Genomic DNA, 25,955 nt, shown 5'->3' with positions numbered 1-25,955 from the left:
TGACATAAGAAAGATGACATAAGCATGACAAAAAGAAGTGTGTTGTTGGTTGATTCTTGGCCATGCAAAAGTTACCATGGTAAATCCTAAAAATTAGCCAAGCCATAAAAAGAAACAAAACAAATATCATAACACAAACTTGGAGTTGACTTTCCCTTTCAAGAACATCAAGCTCTCGGCTCTTCATCTTTTCAAAGAGGAGAAAATCCAAAACCAAGATCCAAGCCTTGTTAAATTGTGAGGTAATTATCCAAGGTTCCTTATACTTAGATATAGCTATCTTATGAATCTAAGCTTCCATTTCCTTCACAATCTCTTTCAATAAATCATTGAAGAAGAGAGTGAATAGTGTTTTCAAGAACTTGAAACTTTTGATCTTGTGTTTTTGTTTAGATAGCTTTGGTAAGGATTTTCAAAGGTTATTTCAAGCTCCTTAGTTACTTCTACTCACCAAGGAAGGTATAATCTCTTACCCTAGCCTTATTATTGAATATTATAGCTTGTTATGATTGGTGTAGTCCATGGAAAGTATGATTCTTGTATATTTAGAGTTTGGTTGGATTTGTAATGAGTTTGAGTTGTAAATCTAGGATTATTGGTTAATGAACTTAAGTATAGCTTTTAGTTCATGTTTGGGGGTAGTATAAATTGGAAAATCTTGAGATGTTGGGATTGTTGTAGTGAAGTATGGATGGAGTTTAGTTGTAATGTTGATTGTGGGTTGATTTGTGGATTGATTGGAGTAGTTTAAAATTTGGTAATCGCGTAAACATAGCCGTCGTAATGCCTGATTTACCTTAGACTGTTTTTGTTCTTAACTTCAGGATCCTTGAACTCACTGTTATATTCTGACCATTGCCAATTTTAGATATTTCATGTTACGAGCTTCGTTTTGATATGTGGTTCACTTGAATCCGATGTACGGTTTAGGAGAAACGACCGTTTTAAGTAACGGCGTTTCACGAACGAACCATTACCCCTCGCCTTACTTTGAAATCTTAGTTAAGGCCCTTAAATGACTAACTGGAGTATAAAACAATTATGTAAAGTGGATTAGGCAGTTGGTAGAGTACTCGCAAAAGAATTGCCTTAAAATTCTTAATGGTTAATTTTTTAAAAATGGTGGAGCCAAGGGTACTCGAGCAACTTAAGTGAATCGTTAAGCGTATAAGCGACCATAAGAGAACGTTAGAGTCTAATTGGTTAAAGTCTAGTTTCTTAAGCAACTTTGGTTAATTCCAACTTATATATTGTTTATAGGTTACCAGACTCGCCCCAGGCCTTTTACTACCCCCAGTCGCTCAGGCAAGTTTTCTACCCGTTATACTGTTGTTGTGATGTATATATGTATATGCATTATCTTGCGATAAGTGCATGATTGTTATTAGCAAATTTTGCGATATATAGGAGCATGCTGATATGGTATATATGCATGCCTGTTTCGTAATCTTGATATCTAATTGTTGATTCAAATGCTTATAAGTTGCATAATACATATGTTATAGATAAGCAGTAGTTGCGTATACCCTTAGTATAGGGGACCCAAAGGTGAATATTTTCTAAAACCGGAAGTCGATGTTCCCGAGTATATTATATATATATATAGATATAGTTTTCAAAACTATTAATCGAATAAGGTTTATTCGATAACTTTATTTTAATTAATGAATATTATTTTGAATATCCATTCAAGGACTTTTGACTCCGTTTATTTTATTTAATGAATATTATTTTGAATATTCATCTGAGGACTTATGACTCCGCTTATTTATTAAATAATAATCTTTATTTTATTAAAGAATAATGTTTCGATAATCAAACTCATTTTCGATTATTCAAATAAAGATCGTACTTTCGTATAAGTATATCTTTGGTTATTTATTATTCATTTCAAGTATGAGTTTTAAAACTTCTACTTCAATTATTTTTATAGAGATTATCCTTTATGGGAATATTATTTAAATAATAATATTCAGATATTCTCCAACATATCGGGACTGATTTATTTTATTAAATCAGCATTACTCCAAACATTCTTAAAAATATTTTCAAGTCTTCAAAATGATTTTAAAAGTTAGAGCGGATCCCAAAACTCATTTTCAAATTTAAGATCTTCCTTTCGAAGGGAATTTAAATACTCGCTTAAAAACCTGAGGGATCCGGCTCTGTGGTGTATTTTATATTCGCAACGAGGTTGCTGTTTTGAGAAAACATTTTGATTACTTGCCCAACGTTCGGGAAGTAAGTCCATCTATTTGAGTCGGCATAAGCAACATGGGCTCAGTGGGCGTCCATGAAAGTGTAAATGGCTCAGTGGGAGTCCATCAATGCGTAAGTGGCTGAGTGGCAGCCCAACATAGGTCCTAATATGGCCAGGGTGATGACCAGTGGGGAATTCGTCCATCTACTATTAGAAAAGGTTACTTATTGATATCTTTGCCTGATCAGCAAGATATCAGGTTTATGCCAAATTTCTTTTCTTCCAAATTCATTGGATATTGCAACTCTGTTCATACTTTTCATGACAGAGGTTTTCAGGGAATTTATGAGATATATATATAGGTGTATATATATATCGGAACTTAAATGAAGTATCTCGTAACTTCATTTCTTTTGAATGATATTTCAAAGATTGAATCTATCCAAATTTTATCTTTAGTCTCATCTATGTGATGAACTTTTGAAACGGATTATAGCTTGAACGGTGGTAGTTCGAGTAGTATTCGGAAAAGATATAAGTATATTGGAGTATCTTGTAACTTCATCTTTTCAACTTATATCTAGTAAATGATTATCTAATGCATGACAAAGATTTTCAGAAAAACGTTGAGACAAGGTTGGATATATGAGATCACATTGAAACGATATTTTTATACAGTTATAAACTGGAACTCTGTGTATATTATGCATGGAAGAGGACTTCCAAGATTTTGAAAAGTATATGTACATATATACTGAATATTTTGCGACTTGGTCGCGTTAAGATATCAAACTTGGTTCATTTCTTCTTGACCAAGACTTTCATGAGTACTATGAGAATGCTCATATATTGTTAATTATTATACATATTAGTTCGGTGGGCTTGTTGCTCACCCTTGCTTTCTGCTTTCATCACACAACAACAGATAGAAAAGATGAACAGGACCAAGCTCCCAATTCGCAAGCGGTTAGAAAATGTTCCGCAGTTTTCTGGAGGCGTTGATTCTGCAGTAGCTGAGGTAGGAATTACCAATAGGCTAGGCTTTCAACTTTTGATGCTCCAGACTTATGTATCTATATGAATTGTAATAATGGCAAGGAAATGTAAATTTATTCAGAAACCCTTTCGAGGTATAACGACTTTTAATTGTGGAATAAACTGACTTGTGTTATTTTTGGTATTCATCTCTGAGACTATAACTTGTGGTGTGTGTGTGTATATTGTGGGGTCACAGTACGCAGTAGTTGATTGTTTATTAAAATTAAGTGTTATTAAGGGAAATGGAACTCGTGACAACCCGGATCCCCGACCCCGGATTTGGGTGTGTTACATTCAGCCTCTAAAAGGAGAATTGCTAAAATTCTCAGGAATGGAAAAAAAATTTGTGTGGTAGCTGGACATCCTCAATTTGCCCAAGCAAAGAGAGAAGAAAAGGCTATATTGAAGCAGGAAAAGAAGCAAGCTGCTCTAGATGCTAAAAAGGCTAAACAAAAGAAAGAGCAAATTGCTATCTTGGCCAAGCTACATGCTGTAAATTCATCACAACAAATTCTTTCTCAGCCATCTGAAGTTATTGAATAAAAGAAGCAAGTTGAACAACAGAAGAAATCTCCAAGAATCAAGGAATTGGCTAAAAGAACTAAAAGGAAACTGGACATTGTTGATAAGGAATTGGAGAATCAGTTTCCCAAGGAATCCACTCCGACTACAACTCAAGCATCAAAACCCTAAGTGGTATTTGAAGATATCAAAGTGGTGGATCCTTACAGGAATATTTATGGTGAACCTATTGTGCCTAAGGATGAACCAATAGAATGGGAGAACATACCAATTCCTGACTTCTATTTTGCCAATCCTTAACAAGCCAAAGAGAACAAAGTCAAGAGCAGTTAAGAAAGTGAAGCTGTCACCTCTCAAATCCAAATCAGTAGTCAAAGCTCAATCTAAAGTCAATAAGGGAGATTAAATGTACTTGTGTGACATCAAAGAATTTTCTGATCTAAACCTCTATCTAGATGAACTAGATGAAGTGAGAGGAATTGATGCATACAGAAACCTACCTGAAAGGTTAGTGTTCAAGTACAAAGGAGGAAAGGAGATTCAGTGGCCATTTCACAGGATCCTTCAAGAAAGCCAAGCTGTACTGATTAAAGTTTATTCATCCTTCAAGAAGAACTTTGGGTTCAATATTATTGCAAGAAGATTGGTACTGAAGAAGATTGAAGAACTAAGGAGTGTTAGAGATAAAGATGCACTCCCAAAGACTCTAATTATCCCTTACACAGGGAGAAGAGTGCATCTAAGGCCCTACTGGCTGATGGAGTTCATGGATGACAAAGGAGTGAGAAGATTTTTCAAATTAGAAGACCAATTGAGCATCTCCAGCAATGAGACTCTTTTGGAAATGCAAGGAAAGTTAAATCTCTCAGAATCTGATGAACTGGAATTCCACAAGCAGCTCCAAAATCAGATTGAGGAAAATAACAGAAAGCTTGGAAAGAGATCCAGACCCTTAAGGAACTAGATAAATCTGCTCAGGCTAGAGAAGCATCTTGAAAATGACTGTGAGCAAAAATTTGTACATTTTGTTAATTGAAGCACTTTTCAGTATTATCTACTGTCTTTTAAAAGTTGTATTTTTAAGGTGTTTTGTTATCATCAAGTGTCTCTTAATTTATGGCTACAATTCCAGTAGACATAAATTGGGGGAGATTGTTGTGTATATGTTGTGTACTTGATGATTTCATGAACAAAACACCTTGGTAGATTTTACTTAGTGAAATTATGTAGCACTCGACGGATAAGGTTTAAAGTCCCGACGGATGACTCAATATAGTCCCGACGGATGATGATTTATTATCCATCGAGTGAGTAGCTTATGTAACAATAAGTCTGTAGCACATTTCTGCATACACATTGTTTAGAATCTGTAGTAGTATTTGAGTCATGATTGACTTTAATTAGATATGCAGAATAGGTTAATTAATTGTACATAGATGATGTCTTATAATTCTGCATAAGTGAAATGAAGTCAAGTGCCTGATTTTTACCCAACGGATAAACAACAATGAATTCGACGGATGATCAACATCCCGACGGATGATCAATAACTCGACGGATGATCATGGACCCGACGGATAAAAAATTCAAATATCTGTTGATAGTGACAACACAATCACATGCGTCGAGTGGATGTAAATGGAATGTGGTAGCCTATTCAACTGTGTTTTCAAGAATAAAGAAGCATTGCCATTTCCATGCTATTATGAAGATATTCAAAGATGCTGGAATAGAGTAATGAAGAAGCATTGTAATAGACTAGATAGTTTTTGTTTTATTATCCTGTCTCATTACTTTGTAATCTTGGTGATATATAAACCAAGAAGTAGCAACTAAGGAATTATCTGAGATACAAGCAGAGAAACATTTGTAAGAAGAATTCTTAGCATTTATTTGTATTCTTAGTTGTTCAATATTTGTAAGCAGCTGTGAGCTTTTTGCACACAGAGTTCTCTCGATATATATTATATATCTCTGGTGGAATCATTCAAATCCACCAGAAAGTTTTTAAAGACTCTTGTTTTTAATTACTTGTGTTTTGATACATTTAAGTAACTATTCCGCATTGTGTTAATCAATTCACACTTATATACATGTTCGAGTTAGAACATTTTTAATCAAGAAAAAGTTTCAAGAATTCTATTCAACCCCCCTTCTGTAATTCTTGTTATATTGTTAAGGGACTAACACAAGTCAAATGGTATTCCCTTTGGATACCAAAGACCAACATCAATGGTTCCTTTAAGATATCTTATTATCCTTTTTACTGCGGATAAATGAGATTCTTTTGGTGCTACTTGAAATCTAGCACACTTTAAAACACTATATTGAATATCGGGACAACTTGCAGTGATGTAAAGCAAGCTACCAATCATTCCCAGATATTTCTTTGTGTCTACATGAATTCCTTTTGGATCTTCCGTTAATTTATCGGATGTAGACATAGGAGTAGAGATGGGTTTGGCATTATCCATTTCAAAATTTTTTCAACATCTCTTTACAATATTTTGATTGAGAGATATGGATGCCTTCATCAGATTGCTTTATTTACAATCTTAAAAAAAGAAGTTTAATTCTTCCATCATACTCATCTCGAATTCTTTACTCGTATTATCAGAGAATTCTTTACATAGTGCATCATTTGTTGAACCAAATATGATATCATCTACGTATATTTGTACGAGCAATATATCATCTTTTTCTTGCCTCGTAAATAAGGTTTTATCGGCCGTTCCTATTTTAAATTTATTTCCTAGAAGGAACTTGCTCAACCTTTCATACCAAGCTCTCGGAGCTTGTTTTAACCCATATAGAGTTTTATATAATTTATAGACATAATTTGGATTGTTTGCATCTTCAAAACCGGGAGTTTAATTTACATATACTTCTTTTTCTAATATCCCATTTAAGAATGCAGATTTCACATCAATTTGATATACTTTAATATTTTTATGACATGCATAAGCCAATAGCATTCAAATTGATTCAATTCTTGCTACCGGTGCATATGTTTCATCAAAGTCTATACCTTCCATTTGGGTATATCCTTGTGCGACTAATCTCGCTTTATTTCGAACTATCGTTCCATTTTCATCTAATTTATTTTGAAATACCCATTGTGTACCAATTATAGAGGTATCACGAGGCTTTGGGACAAGTTCCCAAACTTTACTATGAGAAAATTGTAGTAATTCCTCTTACATAGCAGAGATCCAATCATCGTCTAATAAAGCCTCTTCCGCGGTCTTAGTTCTATCTGAGATAGAAACTAAAATGATTCACAACGTTTTGAACTTGTGACCGCGTTTAAACTCCCTTCCTTAAGTCTCCAAGAACATTATCTAGTGGATGACTTTTTATAGTAGTAATTGTGTTGGGAAGTTCATCTTTCTTTTCATCTATTTCTAATGGATTTTCAATATCATCATGTTTGACATTTTCTTGGTCAACAAGATCTTTATATTTTGCGGGTGGTTTACTTTCATCAAATGCCACATTCATTGATTCTTCCACCACAATCGACTTTAGATTAAACACTCGATAAGCTTTACTATTATTCGAGTATCCAAGAAATATACCTTCATCCGATTTCGGATCAAATTTTGTAAGGTATTCTTTTGAATTTAATATGAAGCATTTGCTTCCGAAAACTCGAAAGTAGCTTAACTTCGGAGTTTTGCCAAAATAGAGCTCGTAACGAGTCTTTTGCTTTATAGGTCGTAGAAAACCCCGATTAAGAATATGGCAAGCCGTTGACATAGCTTCGGACTAAAAATATTTAAGTCGACAATATTCATTTAGCATTGTGCTAGCCATTTCTTGGAGTGTTCTATTTTTCCGTTCAACTACTCCGTTTGATTGTGGAGTATATGGAGCGGAAAAATTATGTGTGATGCCATGTTTATCACAGAAGTTGGTAAAACTGGAATTCTCGAATTCTTTACCATGATCAGTCCTTATATAGACTATGGTTTTATTTTGTTGATTTTGAATCCTTTTACATAAAGTAGAGAAGGAATTAAAAGCGTCACTTTTAGATTTGAGAAATTCCGTCCATGTAAATCGTGAATAATCATCTACGATTACCAACGTATATGAGCAACCTCCGAGAATTTGTATAGGAACCGGACCGATAAGCTCCATATGTAATAGCTCGAGAGGTCTTGAGGTAGATACCAGGAATTTTGCTTTGTGTGAGGCTCGAATTTGTTTACCAATTTCGCAAGCTTCACAAGTATGATCTTTATGATAATTTAACATTGGTATACCTCGTACATGGCCTTTTGTTGATATATTATTTATCAACTTCATGTTGGCATGTCCTAATCTTCGATGCCATAGCCATGGATCATCATTTATAGTGATTAGGCATACGCTCACTTGCTTGCTCATGTCACATGTATAGACATTTTTTATTTCGAGGGCGGGTGAGGACCAACATTCCGGATTTATCTAGAATTGAACAATGAGTAGTGTATAAAATTACCTTGTATTCATTGTCGCATAGTTGACTAATGGAGAGAAGATTGTACTTTAATCCGATGGCTAGTTGCACGTCGGAAATTTTAACTTTATCATTACCAATATCTCTTATGCTGACAATATTTGCTTTGCTATTATCTCCAAATGTTACGTTCCCCGCGGTGACCTTTTTAATGTTGTTCAAGAATGACTTATTTCCGGTCATATGTCTTGAACATCCACTATCTTGTTTCGCGGAAAGACAAACCTACAAAATCGATTAATTAAATTTATAGATACCCAATTGTCTTGAGGATCTTGGGGTAGTAATAAAAACTCTGTAAGGAAGAGTTACTTGCCCCCTCTAGGCGCAAGTAACATCCCCTTGGTCCCTTAAAGGTGCAAGAAGTTACAGAAACTAAGGAAAATTCATACGTGTTTTAACTAGGTGCAAGTACTACTTGTTCCCTCTCTTGTTGGCGCAAGTGCTCAAAGATTTTAAGGCAAGTGGATTGTTCTTTACTCTTAGGCGTAAGTAACACTATCTCTGCTCATTGTAGGCGTCCGTGGTTGTAAAAATCCGAATTTTTTACATCAGTAAAATATCTTTATGAATAGTAAATTTGCGGTTTAATAAAAACTTTTGCGATCACAACATATACGAGTATTTAATTTAAGATTCCGAGTTGATATTATGATTATACATACCAAATTTGTGTTATAAAAGTCACTAGTTCTCGGAGAAACCCAATAGTTCAAATGAGCTTATTTTACGAGCCATCGAAAAATAGAAAATTACACTACGACCAAGAGAATCATGAGAATTAGAATTTCATAAATTTTAACCACGAGATTGTTCAGAAGATATTATAAAAAATGAAGTGCGACAAAAACAATTTGAATTATAAATAAACAGCATATAAGTAGATAACTAAAACCGGTCCAGCAAAAATGACCTATAGACTTTTACTAGTCATCTGATAACATCATAATATGCTTTGAAGAAATTGCAATCAAGAGATGTTTAACCATGCTCTGCCTCAGAAAAACAGTATACTATCATATATATCATTCAAATTTTGGATTTACAATGGAAGAACCAAGTTCTTATTCTTACGTACTGCTACGTATAGATGCTCATCAATGTGAACGATATCACTATTCACGAGATATCGTCTATTTTACAATGCTTTGTACTGTTCAATTAAACGAGAAGCATGGAGCCGAGATGTTGGAACAACGGTACATCCTAGATTCCGCAAGTAACCTATCTGCAATTGCAATTGTCAAAAAAAAGGAATACAAGGTAGATATTAAGGGAAGTCCAGAATAGTCTGCAAGAAGAAATACGAAGAAATGAAGTTCTATAGATTATTAGATCATTATATAGAGTTCTTGGTACCTGTTTAGAAGTAGGTTCTGATGAACCCATTGCATTTTCAATCCTTAGCTTCAGAAAGTGTTCCTGAATACAATGAAAATACATCCTTAGACTAGATTGAGGATCACATTCGAAGAAATGAAGATACCATATTATACTAGTTTGGTGCGGAATCAGTAATAACACGTGTGTTTAAATTAGTATTTATGTGAGCCAACCTCAACTAGTTAAAAATGAGCCTATGGCCTATGGGTGGTGCCCTTCGTAAACATGCGCTTATAAACCGTGAAAACATCTATCGTACTCTTATATTTAAATTTTAAGCGAGGCTGATATTCTTATTCCAATACGTACTAGTATGGACAAGCTGATAAGTAATAAAGGTTTCTTAAATGTTAATAATAAAGTTACTAAATGTCTTCGTGTGGAGAATAACTTGGATATGTTCGGCATGAAGATGCAGTCGTCGTCATTTATCATACCTGCTTCTCCTTCATTATATAAGCACGCTGGTCAGCAGGAATTCGCTCCCACTGTAGAACCTAGTATTAATAGAAAACTTCAACTTTCAGTACTTACAGTATATGTTAACAATAGAAGCGAAAGCTGAAAGTATTGTATTGTCCATAATAGCCATTGGGAAATGACTGCGATAACCAGAAAATTACTCAATGCCTAGCTTAAAAACTTTCTCAAAATTTAAATTACTTACATATTCTGCATATTGAAATGCCTCATCAGTGCTCAAGCAAGACTTCAGTTCGCGCAAAACATCCTGAACAGTTATTACAAAGGAGAGTTAGTATTACATAAAATATATACCAACATTTTAATTTTTACTAAAATTCCAAAGCTAAAAGCAATCCTATTGGAAACTCCCTATGATTTTAAAATACGACATCGAAGATAGTTGTTGTCCATTGACAAGAGAGAAAATAAGTACCAGATATCCATAACACGACAAGCAAAATCTAACAAGCATAATAGAAACTAAATAACAGATTTAAGTATCTAACAAGTAACAAACTAGGCATGTAACTCTAAAAATCGTACACTCAAATTCCAAAAACCCACTCCAGTAGCCCACATGCAACAAACTTGAGTATCCACAAGGCCACTACATGCTCTGAATATATCAAGATTTTGTTATGGTGCACTAGGTAGCAGCGGCATTGCTCCTTTCCCCTCCACCAATTTCCATAGGTCATGGGATCAAGTCCTCACCTTCCCCTCCCCTGTGATTAAAGACCTAATGCTTTGAAAGATATGTAGCCTAACAATAGTAGAGCTTGGACTTATTCAGGGTGTATAGAAATACAATAAAAAATCTATTAATCAAACACGGTTTAGAGCTTAGGGCACAACAATTATTTCGGAGTTCAACAGACAACTCGGGTGGCATAGAGTTAACAATTGCTATACCAAGAGTATACAATGGTGTATAAAATTTTAAATTCGTCATTCAAAATCAAACTTATCAAGTAGTCAAAACCATGAGAGAGTAAAAACTATGATGTAAGGAAAGGCACGAATGGTATAACCTTGTGGGTACTCTTTCTGATTCTCAGGCGTTCATCAATTACAAAGCCAACCTGTCCAATAGGTTAAAGCAAACACATGGTCTAAAATCAGTGTGTGTATAAATATTTAAGTGTGTGTGTGTATGCATATACAACCACTCATTTCAAGTGTAATTTATACAAATATCTTTGTCAGGCAATATAAATGTAAAAAGTGTATTATATCATGTAATTAACTCCTCAATGTTATTACAGATTTGAACTCTATCACTCCAACATTGGTGGGCAAAAAACTCATCATTTTCCAATGTTAGAAGAGGTAGAAAATATTACCTTGTCAATTAACCTTTTGGGTTCTTGAAATGCTGCCTTCTTGGCCCATTGATGAAACAAATGGGAAACTACACTTCGATCCTCCGTACTAAACCTAAAAAATTTATAATAGATTGTTATCAAGTTAAGTTATCCAGTGATACTACATAAACCTTTATTCAGTGCATAAACCTGTTATAAAAGATAAATGAACCTTCTTATAAATCTGTTTCCGTTGCATGCCTGAATTAATTCCATTGAATCTTTGGAGGCGTCATGAACTGAAATACTATTACACTCATCAGGCCTCATATCTGCCTCGGTAGATTCAGTTTTTACTGGTATCCCATTGGTCACATAATTGAGAGTCTCTACTGGAAGATCCTCACAATTTTTTTGCTGATTGTTTAAGATTTCCTCGCCCTACAAAGCCAACAAAAATGTCAGGAAAAGTTAAACATCTTTTAAGGAACCAGTTGCTCTAAAACCTCAAGGTGTTAGAGGAAGGCCCTTTTCAGGATCTTATATTAGTATTCTAACAGTCCCCCTCACTCGAAAGCCCATTTATGAGTCGAAGAGTGGATCACGGGCGCCCATCTTTTGGGAACCAGTCGCTCTAAAACCTCAAGGTGTTAGAGGAAGGCCCTTTCCAGGATCTTATATTAGTATTCTAACAACTTCAAACATCAAAAGAGCTCCACGCTTACACAGATATATTGAAACATTCATCATGAACAGTGAAAAAAATGGACATTTATAGGCTAGGGACTAAGTTAACTACTCTGGCTTGTTCATAAATGGGGAAAATACGAGAAGCTAGGGAAGCTAGGGAAGAAATAAGAGTAGAGTAACACTACTGCCTAGTGCAGCACATGTCTAAATTAAACTAATAGAATATTAAACCAAAAATACTATGAATTCTCGATGATGCTATTCGGACTGATACTCGGTATTTACTCTTGTAAATATACTACTGTAGAAATGTTAAATGCAGGCAGTAAATTTATCATATTGTTCTATATATAGAGGCCTTACCTCATTGTAATCTTTGCAGTAGAAATATTTATATACACTGTAGTCTCAGCCAATCTCCTCTTTTCCTCTCTACTAGCGATCCCCGTATCAATTTAACGTTTTCAAACAAATCTGAAAGTAGCTTGTAATATTTTAATTCTATTTTATTCAATTTTTTTAATTTTACATCAAGGAGCTCGTAATTCAGTATACGCCATGTATTGAAAATTTACATGTAGAAAAAGGGTACCACGGTGCTGGATGCATTCGGCTGTTTGAAACCCCTTTAAGTACCCTAATAATGATTCTATTATTATTTAATTATTTCTCTCCTTGCTATACTTTTTTTCTTTCTCCTTCGGTGCCCTAAGCATGCCAGTAAGTTCTGTACTATAAATTAAAATAAAGTAGAACATGACAACTATATGAAAATATATGCATCTCACTTTTATCTCTCTATTTACATAGTCTAAAATGACGTTGACTACCAAGTAAAATTTCCCCTGAACAAAAGAAAGACGCATTCTTGTGTGTAGTGGAGTTTGTACATCTTTCATATTTTTTTAGATATACCCATGCTGACATACTTGCCATTTTCAATAACCTATACCCGGACTCAGTTGCAAGAGTCAAACACATGCATAAATTCAAGCGTCAAACCTTTGAATATGTAGTATTCACGGACTTGACTTGCAAGAGTCGAACACAGGCATGAATCCAAGTGTCAAACTTTTAAATATGTTAGGATTCATGAATTCAACCTGCAAGCAATTTTTTTTTCTTTATTTTAAAAAAAAACTTTTCTGGTAATAAGAATTGTGTTGCACTTAGTTAAATATCCCTTAATATAGCATGAAATCAAAACCAGTAATTTTTAAACTATTCCTAGAGAAGTCTTGTTTCTAACAAAAAAGGTTTCCAATAAAACTTAAATTCTAATTTAGAGTAGACTGCTAGAGGCAGTGTTGTAAAAATCGGGAATCGGGGAATATCGCTCGAGCTACCGATTTAGGATTAATTGAAAATCGGGGATTAATTGGAAGGATTAATCGGAGTAAAAATCGGATGTATTATAATATTAAATTATATGTAATATACTATTATCATTATATTAGATATTTATTAACAAATATATATTTATTATTTATTATATTATAATTTCTATACCTTTTCATATTTAAATTATTATATTATTTTAATTTTAATAAATAATTATATATACTCTAATAAAGAAAAATTCGTAAGAATTAATCGGATTTCAACGATCGAATCGGTCGGATACTTTGTAGGAGATTAATTGGGGATTAATCAGTTGAATCGGGGATTTATCGGGGATTTTTAGAACACTGGCTAGAGGTGAAGTGTTTGATATCTCGCACCAAAACCAGGTATACCTTTGAGACTAAAAAGAAGCCTCTAATATGGTTTAAGGCTGAGGTGTCTTCTGGAAAAATCTCCAAATGGTCAAACAGACCAGGGAAAGCTCATAATCATGTTACTATAAAAAACAAGTAACATGGGATAATTGTGCCATAAAAATGCTTTTATGCATTCAAAATTTGAAAGAGAGCACACCTCACACTCTTGGAGGTACTTGGGGATTTCTTTTAAAAATCGTGAAGGCTGAAGGACCTGAAAGAAAACACATTAGTATGATGGCGACAAATGATAACGAAGATAACAGAAGAAAATACCAAACTTGAGCATATTATCAAACCTGCCAACTGGAATCCATGAGAACATAAAGAATGAAAAGTTTTTTCTTTGCACGAGTCATTGCTACATACAACAAACGCCTTTCTTCCTATAAGCATTCAGAATATCACCAATTGTAAATACTTGAGAATAATATGCAGCCTCTAATATTGACAAACAACCATACAATATTGCATGAACTTTTTTATGCTTCAGCATTCTCACCTCAAGCGACAAAGCAGATCCACATGAAACACCATTGCTCTCGTGCAACAACGGGATCTCAGACTCATTTGCCTGTTACATTTATTCAAAATTTACTTCAAGGTTCTTAAATAATGCAGATAACATGTAATTATTACAACCAAAAGGGATCAAGTAAAATCTAATCATATTCAAGGCCATTCATGCAAAAAGGAGGATCTTGAATGAACAATTCATCAAACTACTATAAAGTAATTATAATATGCGGTAGAGTGGGAATCTATGCTTCTGGTTCTGGGTGATTGAGAAACATCTCAATTTGCCCTATCGTTATTGCAACAAATATTTTATATTAACATAGTTACAGCACAACTAACATATGTGTATTTGAGATCATGGATACTGCTCATTGTTAACAAACTCTTTAGAGGAAAAAAATTCTTGCAATAGATTTCTGTAAGATGTGTACACTAATAAGAAAACATATTCTAGTCTCCTGCAAACAATGGATACTTAACAATGAATTATATTGGGGTAACTCTCCCTTTTCACTAAGAAAACTTCTTCAATCCGGTAACTAATTTCGACGGATTTGCTAGGAATTTGTTCTGTTTTTTTTGCTTCGTATAAACTTAGAAGGTCTGCTCAATGGGAGTGGATAGCTTGATGATTAGTACTCCCTCTGTCCCATTTTACATCTCCCTTTTTGAAAAAATTACGCATATTAAGAAAATAGTTAGTTGGATAACATTTCTCATCAAATACCCTTATTTAATGCATTGAAAAATGAGAATAGAGTTTAGTTATTTTATTTTATTTTTGAAATAAAAATAGAGTTTAGTTTTAAAAAGTCCAATCTGGGATAGTTTTGGAAAATTCCACTTAATTTTTTGTTGAAAGAAGAGATGGACAAGTAATTTGGGTCAAATTTTTTTCCAAAAGGGACACGTATAATGGGACGGAGGGAGTATAACTACTATCAGTGGGATTGTATACATACTAAACAAGAGATTAATGGAAACCGATTCCAGTCGGTTCCTAGAAAAGCCATTTTAATTTATGTGACTGCAATAAAGACGTCAAAAAAAACAAAAAACACCAAGGATGGACATTAACCAGAAAAAAAAAAGATCAAGGATGGGCAAGTAAAGTAGTCGTGAAATCCTTTTGTTTTTCTGTACTGTTGTGTTATTTTATTTAACTTTGCAGAATACGCCGCGCCTAAAATCATCTCATGCGCTGCTAATAAAGCTATTTCTTGGAAAGCTCCTACTAAAACTGAGATATTCCTCGATAAAGCTGCTTGTACCAGGTGAACAGTGAACTCATATTGGACAAAGTGGAAGAGAAGAAATTGGTAGGGAGATTCGGCATGGTGCTCACTGAACCTCCGTAATATCTAACAAGTCGAGTTTTATGTCGGATCGTATATAACACCAACACATAGAAAAAGGCCTGAGGTAACCAGTCAACGACTTAACATCAGTGGAATGTGTAGGCACCTGTTCTAGCCTCCACTTATATATAATACATATGTAAAATTATTTATAAGTAGGCTGCCACAAGAGTATGAAATTAGAAAAACTATCGATATTTTGATAAACTCATGTACACATAATTAGGTGATATTCGAGATCACCCACTCTCCGCACATTACCATACTTGTTTATTAGTAATTTAGTATATTATGGTGTGTCCCCATACTTGTCCCCGAAAAAAGGACAGTGTCCCTCTGTCCCCAATTTTCAGATTTCTCATGTCCGACACTTGAATATCCAACACTCCGTATCCGAATCTGAGTAACATAACTAGGTGATATTCAAGAGATCACCCACTCTTCACACACTCATGTACCCCCACCCCCAAAACTGGTATACTATTAACCTTTGTGAGGGATGTAACCCCGCACGATAACTAGTACACCAGAGGTGTGGCCTTCTCTTAAACTCTTGGAGGTCCAAGGTCTATTATGCCGCAGTTTTAAGTTACATTTTCATAACATATATGGTAGGAAACCATTTTCTTTAAGACTTCTTGTCATAAGATACAGAATTTATAGAGTAACTTGCTACAGTTTTATAAGTTCATAAAATATAATTTTTTGTTATAGAAGTGTGATTTGAGTATTAGAATATAGGATGGAATCTTGTTGTGCGAGGAGACAAGGAGGCTATACGAGTTCTAATCTCCCTCAATCTGTTCATGCTACTTAAAAATACGTAGTTTTAGACGCTTTTCTAGGTGAAGAAGGTTTATAGTCCAATCTTCTCTTGTTCTTTTTTAATAATTATTATTAGTCTAGTCTTACATGAAACTATATACAAAGGCCTTCGAAAGAGACTTGAAAGCTATAGTCAGACAGGAGAGGGGACTTGGAAAGCTAGAGGTAGTAGAAAGGAGCTTGAGATAGGTTCTAGACAACCGATTAAAACTACTATTTGTATTTAGTGGCATGAATATTGCTCATGGAAAACTCTGAAGTTAAATGCAAACATATATATTGCTGATGGAAACATAAAAAAAGTACGATAGTGAGTGCACGTTTCTTTTACTTGAGTAGATTTGTTAGGTGAAGCACATAGTACAACATAATAACAAGTTAGTACGAGAAGACTGATTGGTTCTAACCATACCTTCACTATGAAGACGGTGTCCCATTCCAAGCCTTTAGACTGAGATTCGAGATATGAGAGGGTTGGGGATATAGACAAATTATACATTAATGTAATGTTGCAGAAAGAAAATAACAGGACTATATGAGAGAGGAAAAAACCTGATGGATGGTAGTAAGGGTGACAGAATGTTCATTTTCATGTTTCCTAGAACGAAAATTTTCTCTTTCTCGGACAGATATATAATCAATAAAACCTTGGAGTACATTTAAACACCCTTTCTCTTCTGCTTTATTATTGGTCCTTTCAGTTGCAGTCGTCTGCGATTTTAGATATTCTGAGACATCATCCAATAGGTAGTGGAGCACCTGCATGAGGAAGAAACAAATTTTTGACAGAATTTCTATTGGAGCTTACTAGGGTTGCTCTATCATTGGCTTAGATAAAAGGGCACAGGTATAACTCTCATGTGATCTTTGAACGAAAACCTATGAAATGACTGACCGTTAGTTTTAAATGTTACAGATATTATTATCTGAGGGCATTTACTTATTCCCGTACATCTAAGATTTCAACTTTGAATTTCAAATTAAATGTGGAATTGTATGGTTGTATAATATCAGCCTTATATGGTTGTAAGATATATTACTGCTAAACTACTTGATCATCCGAAAAAGTTCAGGACATACCAATCTAAGGTCATTGTCTTCGTTCAACAACTTCCCTCCATCAACATCTATAACTGCCCGTTGTTCAAGAAGGTATTTCTACAAAACAGAAAATGGAGAGCCAACTTATATTTATGACTTCCAGTGCTCAGACACGGGAAAAGGATACACACTCGCATATAGTCGCAAACACAGACATATTATTTACAAATATATACAGAGAGAGGCCTACAAGAGGAAATCAAAATTCTATTTAAATGCAAAATGAACTACACTGCATCTGTCATGTCCTACCAAAACAATAAACATTTAGCACCTACAGATCTTAGCTACTTTACAAGCCCGTGATAAAACATTACTGTTGTGCGAGTATTCAACATAAAGTGATATTTAAGAGCCTCATAGACTAGGTAGTAGTGCAGAGACAAGCACATTTATATATTAAATTTAGTATGTAAAGTTGTAAACAAAATGACCAATGACCTCTTCGTCTACTGGTATCTCCCTCACTCCTCTTACCAGATGTCGAGGGTTCGAATATTGTCAAAGAGAAGGGGTGTGTGTGTGTGTGTGTGTTTCAACGAAATGCATGTATAGTTTGTTATCAAGTCAAGCCACAATCATGTTGTTACTTGGATAGCATCGTGAATAGACTTGACCTGAGGTATCATGTTTGCCACTGAACTGATAACAGCTGAAATTGATTGTTCCTGTCAGCATCAATAAGTAAGGTAAAAGTTATTACAAGGGCTTCTCTTGAATTATAATTTTTAATTATTAAACTGGGATAAAATGATGAAGCAAGAACTGATTATTTTGTACAAAAAGTTCCATTTGTTCTTAAAAGCAGGATAAAATAATGAAGCAAGAACTGGTTATTTTGTGCAAGAAGTATCTTATGTTCCTCTTAAACACAGAATTAGTCTTGGTCATCACAGCTGGGAATATATAGTACACTATTTTTACAACTGTTAGTGCTGCTGTTTCAACTAATCAAGACAGGCTAACGAGAGTACATATACATAAGATGTAACAAATAACATTTTATTACCCTATAAACAAGTTTTGATATCATGTCCAAAGTGAGCAACACCTTGCGCCCTTGGGTGAGTTGATTCCTACGAGAAATAATATATCAACATAACCACAATGTAATTGTTTGGAGACATCTCACTTGCAACAAGCAATATACTGTATATGGCGAACCTCTTGAAGGTACCGGAGATCTTTGCGGTAAATATGTCACGAGCAGCAGATATGAAGGTGCATCTCCTTACAGTTGAAATTTTGTCAATATGTTCAATTACCTTCGAATGGGAAATGGGACACCAAAACGTTAAGACAGAAATATGCATAAAGATCCTCAACTGCCATGGGGAGATATACTAATATAGTAAAGGATGACAATTGTACTAAATGGGCACATAAAATCCAAAACATGACTGTTTAGTAAATATAAATAATCACCTTTTTTTTCTCCTCTTTCTCGAAAGGTAGCAATGCCTTGAATACCCGACGAAAAGAATCATCATCACAGCCGGGCAAGGTTGTATTAAGCATAGACATGATGGATCTAACTACCTATAACAGAGATAGGCGTCACCAATAACAACTAAAGTATCTGATTATATATACATTATTGTAATGTCACATTTTAAGTATTGTTGTGGAAGCTATCATCTGACCTAATATTAAAATCATAGTTGTTAGTACTATAAACAAAGTTGCCAGTCATAAAAGATGGTGCATTTGGATTAGAGGAAGGAGCTACATTAGGTAACTAAAAATAAATTCAAGTGACATCTTCCAAGGCAAAAGATATATAGATCCAATCCAGCAAAGTACATATTTAAGCGCAATCATCTGAGATTTCTATTACTGAAGTATAAGGCAATTCAGTTCACACGTTTACTATAGTGGGTGTTTGGCTATGCCTTCCGAAAAAAGCACTAAAACTTGTACGAAGTATGAAATACAAACACCCCCATAGCATCATTCATCTGCAAGTCGTTTATGTGGTAAGGCTACTATAAACTATAGCTAAATTGCAAATATAACAAGAAAACATAAGAATAACCAACACAAGAATTGTTAAGATCATACAATACATGGAGCATCAAAAGCCATATTCTCTTATCACAACTTTTTCTCATGCTATGACACCCTTGCAGAATGGACCTAAATTGGTGCATCATAAAAAAGCGAGAAACAATAGACCTTTTTTCTGTAGAACGCCACACCGTGGATGTTAAATGGAATGTTTCTGTCTCGGAAGGCTTTTTGAAAGATTTTTCCTGACACCTGAAGCAACAAGCAGTGCAGAAAGCATCTCAACAATCCAGGAGTAGTCAAGAATTATAATTAAAAAACTACAGAAAGTAATAACTTGACCTGCCTCCGGTACAGAACAGCTACATTTCCGAAGGTATTAATTGATGAGCCATCTGAAATATTTTCTAAAATCTTATCCACAACAAATGCACATTGTGCATGCTCGTTACAGCATTCCTTAATAGTGATCTATGTAATTGGACACCCATTATTAGTGACCTATTTGACCAGATAAAATACAGATGTTGCTCTCTTAATCACAAAATTTACCTTTGATCCAGAAGAATTATCTGTAAGTACACGTCTTGTTTGGGAACGCTTTGCATTGTTTCGAATTAGGAAGGATGCAGCTTCAATGATACAGCGAGTTGAACGATAGTTTTTATCTAATCTTATCTGGAAACGAGAATTGAAGAAACATGGTAAAATAATATGAACATACTATACTGCCTTATGCATGCTTCATTAATTTGATTGAGTTGCTGGAAATTTTCACGAGGAACAGAAGTACTGAACATCAAGAATATTGAACCTTTTTACTTGAATTACCCACCTCTTTGTACGTTGGAAAATCATTACGGAATGAATTGAATCCAAAAGCATTTGCACCATTGAAGCTAAAAATGGACTGCAAAATAACAAATGAATTTCCAATTCAGAATAATTAAATAATTGTTTTACTGAAATAACATTGTGTCGAAAGGATATTATGAACTTTCAATATAAGTTATTGGGAGGGACTTTAATATATCAAATATACCTGATCTTCGTCGCCTACGATAGTAATTTGGTTATGGGATGCAAGAGTTCGGAGCAAACTATATTGCATGGCACTAGTATCCTGAAACTCATCAATGACAATTGCTTTCCAAGATTCCTGGCACTCCTTCAGCACTGCAAGCATAATAATGCATAAAATTTTCCAAAATCAGAAAAATAGAAATTCTTTAATAGTATTAAACAAGCACAGATGATATTAACCTCCAGGAAAATCAGTTAGTAGCTTCACTGAACTAGTGATCAGGTCATGGTAGTCCAGGGCATTACAAGATTTTAAAATGTTGCCGTAGTTCTGAAGAATTGCAGCCTGATCCAGATTTACACATAAGATTAGAGGCATAATAAGAAAATTGCATAAAGTTTCGTACGATTTACTTACTCCTATCTCATCCCCCAACTTCTGGAAGTCCTCTGAATTCTTTCCGGAAGCTTTAGCCTGGAAGACATGATAATTGTGTTAGCATAGCTATAAGATGCAAATTACTGAAACACAATGATTATAGACATTAAACTTAAATAGAAGAAACATTTTCATAAATTTCTGCATCATTCATCAAGTGTCGTCCGATTAAATGATGTCCTATCATATGGAAGCTTTATATAAGATATAGGGTAGTAAACTACTTTTAACCATCAATGACCACTTAACTCCTCATGCGTTCTCATTATGTGACATAGGAAGCAACTACATATAACTAAAAGAGATTATCCCACACAAAGTTATTACGATCTGCGACGCTTGTGGAGCCCTAAAATGCTGTATTGATATATTGCTATTAGTGTCTACATTCATTTACTTGTATAATTTCGATTTATATTAACACGGGCGAACATATAATATAATAGATGTTACCACAATATTTATGAGTAAGTTACCATTTAGTAATATTAACTAATACATTTAGAATAAAATTGAGAACATCATCACTGATTATGCAGTTCATTGCGTACTGAAAATTACCATACTTGTTTATTAGCTAGACCCGTGTCCAAAAAAAGGAGACTGTCCCTCTGTCCCCAATTTTCAGATTTTTCATGTCCGACACTCGGATACGTATCGTGTCCGACACTCGGATACGTATCATGTCCGACACTCGGATACGTATCGTGTCCGACACTCGGATACGTATCGTGTCCGACACTCCTTACCCAAGTCTGAGTAACATAGAGCAAGGCCAACAACAACAATAATTAATAAAGCATGAAAAAAGAAGAAACTTACTTGAGTCACAAATTTTAACCATTTTTTGGCCTTATCTTTGAAAAACTGGGGAGAATTTATGTCATTAGACTCTTTACCAAGTTTGCATAATTTTTCACTATCTTTCCCAGTCTTTCCACTGTCCCACAGGCGAATAGCCTCTATGATAGCTCTTCTTTGTTGCCCTTGCCCGTAAATCAAGAATTCAGGAGTACGTTCTAACCTGATCGGATGAGTCAAAGATCAGCATGTAAGTAACTAGTTGAGTTGATAGGAACTAGATTATGTTAAACTATTGGCTTAAGAGTGTAAAACCAAAATACCACTACACATCATTTAAGTTCATATAATATGACCCTGTGAGTGACTGAGAGGGGGCTAGGGGGGGTTATACATTCAAGCACGAGATCATATTTAAGCACGTCAAGATGAGGACACACAGTGGTTAGAGATTTATACATAAAAGTATAGAACACACTAAATATACTTCTAATATGCTCGGTGACAGACAACATTACATTGACCATCATCAAAAGGCAAAAAGAAATATAATCCTATAACATGTTTAATAAGCCAGATTTCATTACCTAGTGACAACTGGTAACTAAAACAGCACATCAAATGTTACTAGAGGAATATGCATTTTTATTTACAGCATATATTTCTTTGAATTTCAAATAGCAGTATAAGAACATGATGGCTCAACTTTAGTTACACCCACCCAGTAAACTATATATAAATAAAGGCATTTTGCGCTATAGGTTATTGTAATAATGTATATTATTCATAGATTATACAGGAAAAGGTACCATACAGGATGCTGCTCATGTATTATATGACATTTAGCAGGGTGCAAAATAGTTGCTTACTTTTCAGCCTGTGAACGACATAATTGCAAAGAAAATGAGTGGAATGTGCTGATCATTAACTCCTTAGCTACTTCTTTCCCAGTCACTGCTCCTATACGATCTCTCATTTCAGAGGCGGCAGCTGTTGTGAATGTCATGGCAAGTATGTTGGAAGGACCAATGCCCTAAAATTGTCATTGACGATAATGGAAAGAAGGTTAGGGAAAATTTATATTACATGATAAATAATCGGTAACAAATAAAAAACAATTAAATATCAACAAGACTAGGGCCTACATAATTAACATGATAGCAGTCTATCAAAATATGCAGTACTGTACTATAGCATTACCTCGTTAAGCAGCATAAGAACACGCCCTACCATTGTTGAAGTCTGAATATTGAAACCAGAAAAAACATTACAATTGGACAATATTTAAACACGAAATCACACAGAAACAGATAAGAGAAGTGGACAGACCTTCCCACTTCCTGGTCCAGCAACAATCACTAGAGGTATTGAAATGTCACTGCAGGCTGCTTCCCGCTGCTTGTCATTAAGAGACTGTATATACTTTCCATATGCCTCAGGCATGCAGCCAGTTCTTGAAGTTTCAGATATTGTGGACCCATCTTCTACACAATCTTGAACATCAGCACAGTCCAATAATTTTTCAGTTTTTAGACTTTCCACCAAATCAATTGGGTCAGCATTAGTTTTACGGTCCCCGCCATCAAATACTGTGGACTGACTTTTCATTTGCACATTGCAAGCCATATTGTCTGTTGGCTTATTCTCACATAAAGCATCGATTTCTTGTAAGATAGACTCATCAAATTCTTCATCCAAGATGTCAAATGACTCACTCAAACAAGAAAACCCCTCTGGTCTCACAGGAGTGTTGTACGAGATCATCGTGGAACCGTCTCTCATAATAGGGCCACCCTTACCATATTTGATGATATCATGGTGTGTGCTTGGCCTTTTAGGTAAACCCGCAATCGTTCCATTATCAGCTGAGACGCCAATAGTCAATTGATTTACATTACCGCCTAAATCTACAGATAATGAACATTCAGGATGGGAACATTTTGCTTGTCTAATTGGAGTTTTAAAAGGATCATCAGTCTTTCCATTCTCATCTACCTTAATCATTTCCCGTGCACACAAATTAACTGGGGCACAATCACCTAATTCAACCCTACAAGCAGTCATGTTCCCAGAACACGAACTCCTGGTAAGTTCAGGCCTTCTAGTTGTGCTTTGAAACGAATCAAGACCCTTTCCAAACTCAGCAGATACAACCCTCTCTTTTATTAAATTACTCGTGACAACCCCACTCAATTCATTTCCGTTGCCTACTACAGGTTTCACCGGAGTTCTAAACGAATTGAAGCAACTGCCGTACTTTGACGGAATATTCGATTCATTACCTCCAAAACATTTACTAATCATATTCCCCGAACCATCCCTAACACACTCACTATTAAATAACTTAACATCCTTCCTAATTGCCGGTGTTAAATTGTTCGATGTAATGTCTGAAAGAGGAACCCTTATATGGACCAGAACCGAAGCTGGACAATAATCAATCTCTTGAACAACATGTTTTCTATATCAACATAATAACACAAAATCAATACATTTAAAACACATAAATTAAATTAACATATAATAATCTAGCAAACAATAATAAAACAATATAATGATATTATATATATATTTAACATTAGGCGCTTACTTAAGTGAAAGATGAACGGATTCACGGCGCCGTTTTCGATCAAGAATGGCCTTAGCAGCTTTGTAATTTTGGGATATTCGAGAGCGTTGTTGGGCTGATAATGAGCTGCCTGGATTGTGTTTATTGTCCATCGGAGATACAAAAAGAAATGATTAAAGAAAGTATTAGAAATGTTGATTATTAAACCCTACAGGCTATAACTCATTTTTGGTATTGGTTTGTTTGTAAAACTGATTTTAAATTTGTTTTTTCCCTCCGTTGGGTATTTATTTTGAATTTTGCTGGTTCAAGGGCTGGGTCGGGGAGTAAACTACACAAGCCCAACTCAGGCCAGTTAAATTATGAGCTCGTATCTTGATTCTTGCCGGTTGCAAATAATAAATGAAAGTATGGGAGTTTTTTTAATTGTCTTAGAGGTCGCTGACATGTAAATATGCCGGAACTTGAATTATAGGGGAAATATCATTTGATTCAGTTGTTTGGTTAATAAAAATAAAGAAAGTATATTTGAAGCTTGAATTCCTACAAATATTTTAATTTGTTCTCCTACACTTTCCATGAGCGACGTGACAATCAAACAATATCTTTTATTTTCCGCGTTATTATAATTTCTATATCAAATGTAACTTACTTGATAAATAACTTTCTAATACCAATCAAAAAAGAGTAAATCCAATAAACTATTTTACCATTTTTATATTCGACCAATTCAAAATAACTATGGATCCTTGTCGAAATGGACGGTCAAGTTGGTCTCCTAGAGTTGATTTTACCTAATGTTACTATTACGCGACTCGCACTCTAACATTTTTAATAAATCTAAAAATTAATATTTAATTACGAAACCACCTCAAAAAGCTTTTTGAGTGTTTGTACTATTTATAATAAAAGTCTCACTTTGATAAAATGAATTTAAATAGGTAAAAAATATTTTAAAAGTTCGGTCAACTACGGAATTGTACTATTGATACCGCTTTCACTAAAATATTGATTTATCTCAAACCGTTAAATCAATCGACGCACCGTTTTCGCATACACGATCTAGAAAAAATTTAGAACATATTATTTGAAAATGATTTTCTGGGCAGAAGGGCAAATTTTCCGAAGTAGCAGTTCATTTTCAAGTTTAAATTTGTTCATTTGGAATCTGGGTTCTTCTATATTTACTTAGTTTACTTATTTTCTTTTTTTATTGAATATTTTTCCCTCTCTTTTTTAATATCATTCCTTAAGTCCCATAGGTTTGATCCTTTTAATTTTACCCATTTTCTCCTTGAGCGAAGGGTACGAAATAAATCATATTTCTTTTTCGATCAAAAATACAAAAATACTATGTGAAATCTTCGGTTTTTTCCTCTTCCTATATCCCATAGGTACAGTATTTGAATCTTTTATCTAATTTTGCTTATAGATAGTTTTCATAAAA

The 25,955-nt window shown here is 34.5% G+C and overlaps 1 protein-coding gene across 1 annotated transcript; it reads right to left on the bottom strand.

Moving 5' to 3' along the window:
- Positions 1-9,174: 9,174 nt before the first annotated feature.
- LOC141713243 (ATP-dependent DNA helicase SRS2-like protein At4g25120) lies at positions 9,175-24,887 on the bottom strand. The gene is made up of 29 exons (XM_074516570.1): positions 24,530-24,887; positions 23,269-24,400; positions 23,140-23,181; positions 22,809-22,972; positions 21,961-22,162; positions 21,118-21,174; positions 20,940-21,045; positions 20,719-20,852; positions 20,512-20,586; positions 20,229-20,354; positions 20,019-20,147; positions 19,845-19,928; positions 19,095-19,208; positions 18,834-18,934; positions 18,679-18,745; positions 18,287-18,337; positions 17,649-17,726; positions 17,121-17,327; positions 16,981-17,019; positions 14,369-14,440; positions 14,166-14,252; positions 14,024-14,080; positions 11,649-11,857; positions 11,456-11,549; positions 11,144-11,194; positions 10,315-10,377; positions 10,085-10,144; positions 9,624-9,686; positions 9,175-9,492 (listed from the first exon to the last, which is right to left on the bottom strand). The coding sequence occupies exons 1-29, from the start codon at positions 24,658-24,660 to the stop codon at positions 9,403-9,405; spliced, it is 3,885 nt and encodes a 1,294-aa protein (XP_074372671.1). The 5' UTR covers positions 24,661-24,887; the 3' UTR covers positions 9,175-9,402.
- Between the last annotated feature and the right edge of the window lie 1,068 nt (positions 24,888-25,955).

This window comes from Apium graveolens, chromosome 3, assembly GCF_009905375.1.
Source record: "Apium graveolens cultivar Ventura chromosome 3, ASM990537v1, whole genome shotgun sequence".
In the NCBI taxonomy this organism is placed as follows: Eukaryota; Viridiplantae; Streptophyta; class Magnoliopsida; order Apiales; family Apiaceae; genus Apium; species Apium graveolens.
This window is presented reverse-complemented; position numbering and strand designations above follow the sequence as displayed.

Bases quoted from the DNA above. Each gene is read 5' to 3' on its own strand.
- LOC141713243 (XM_074516570.1), bottom strand. From the start codon at position 24,660: ATGGACAATAAACACAATCCAGGCAGCTCATTATCAGCCCAACAACGC. The intron at 10,145-10,314 runs GTAAGTAATTTA...TATTAATACTAG, and splicing joins CATTTCAATATGCAGAATAT to GTTCTACAGTGGGAGCGAAT. The intron at 9,687-10,084 runs GTATGATAAATG...CATTGTATTCAG, and splicing joins ATATAATGAAGGAGAAGCAG to GAACACTTTCTGAAGCTAAG.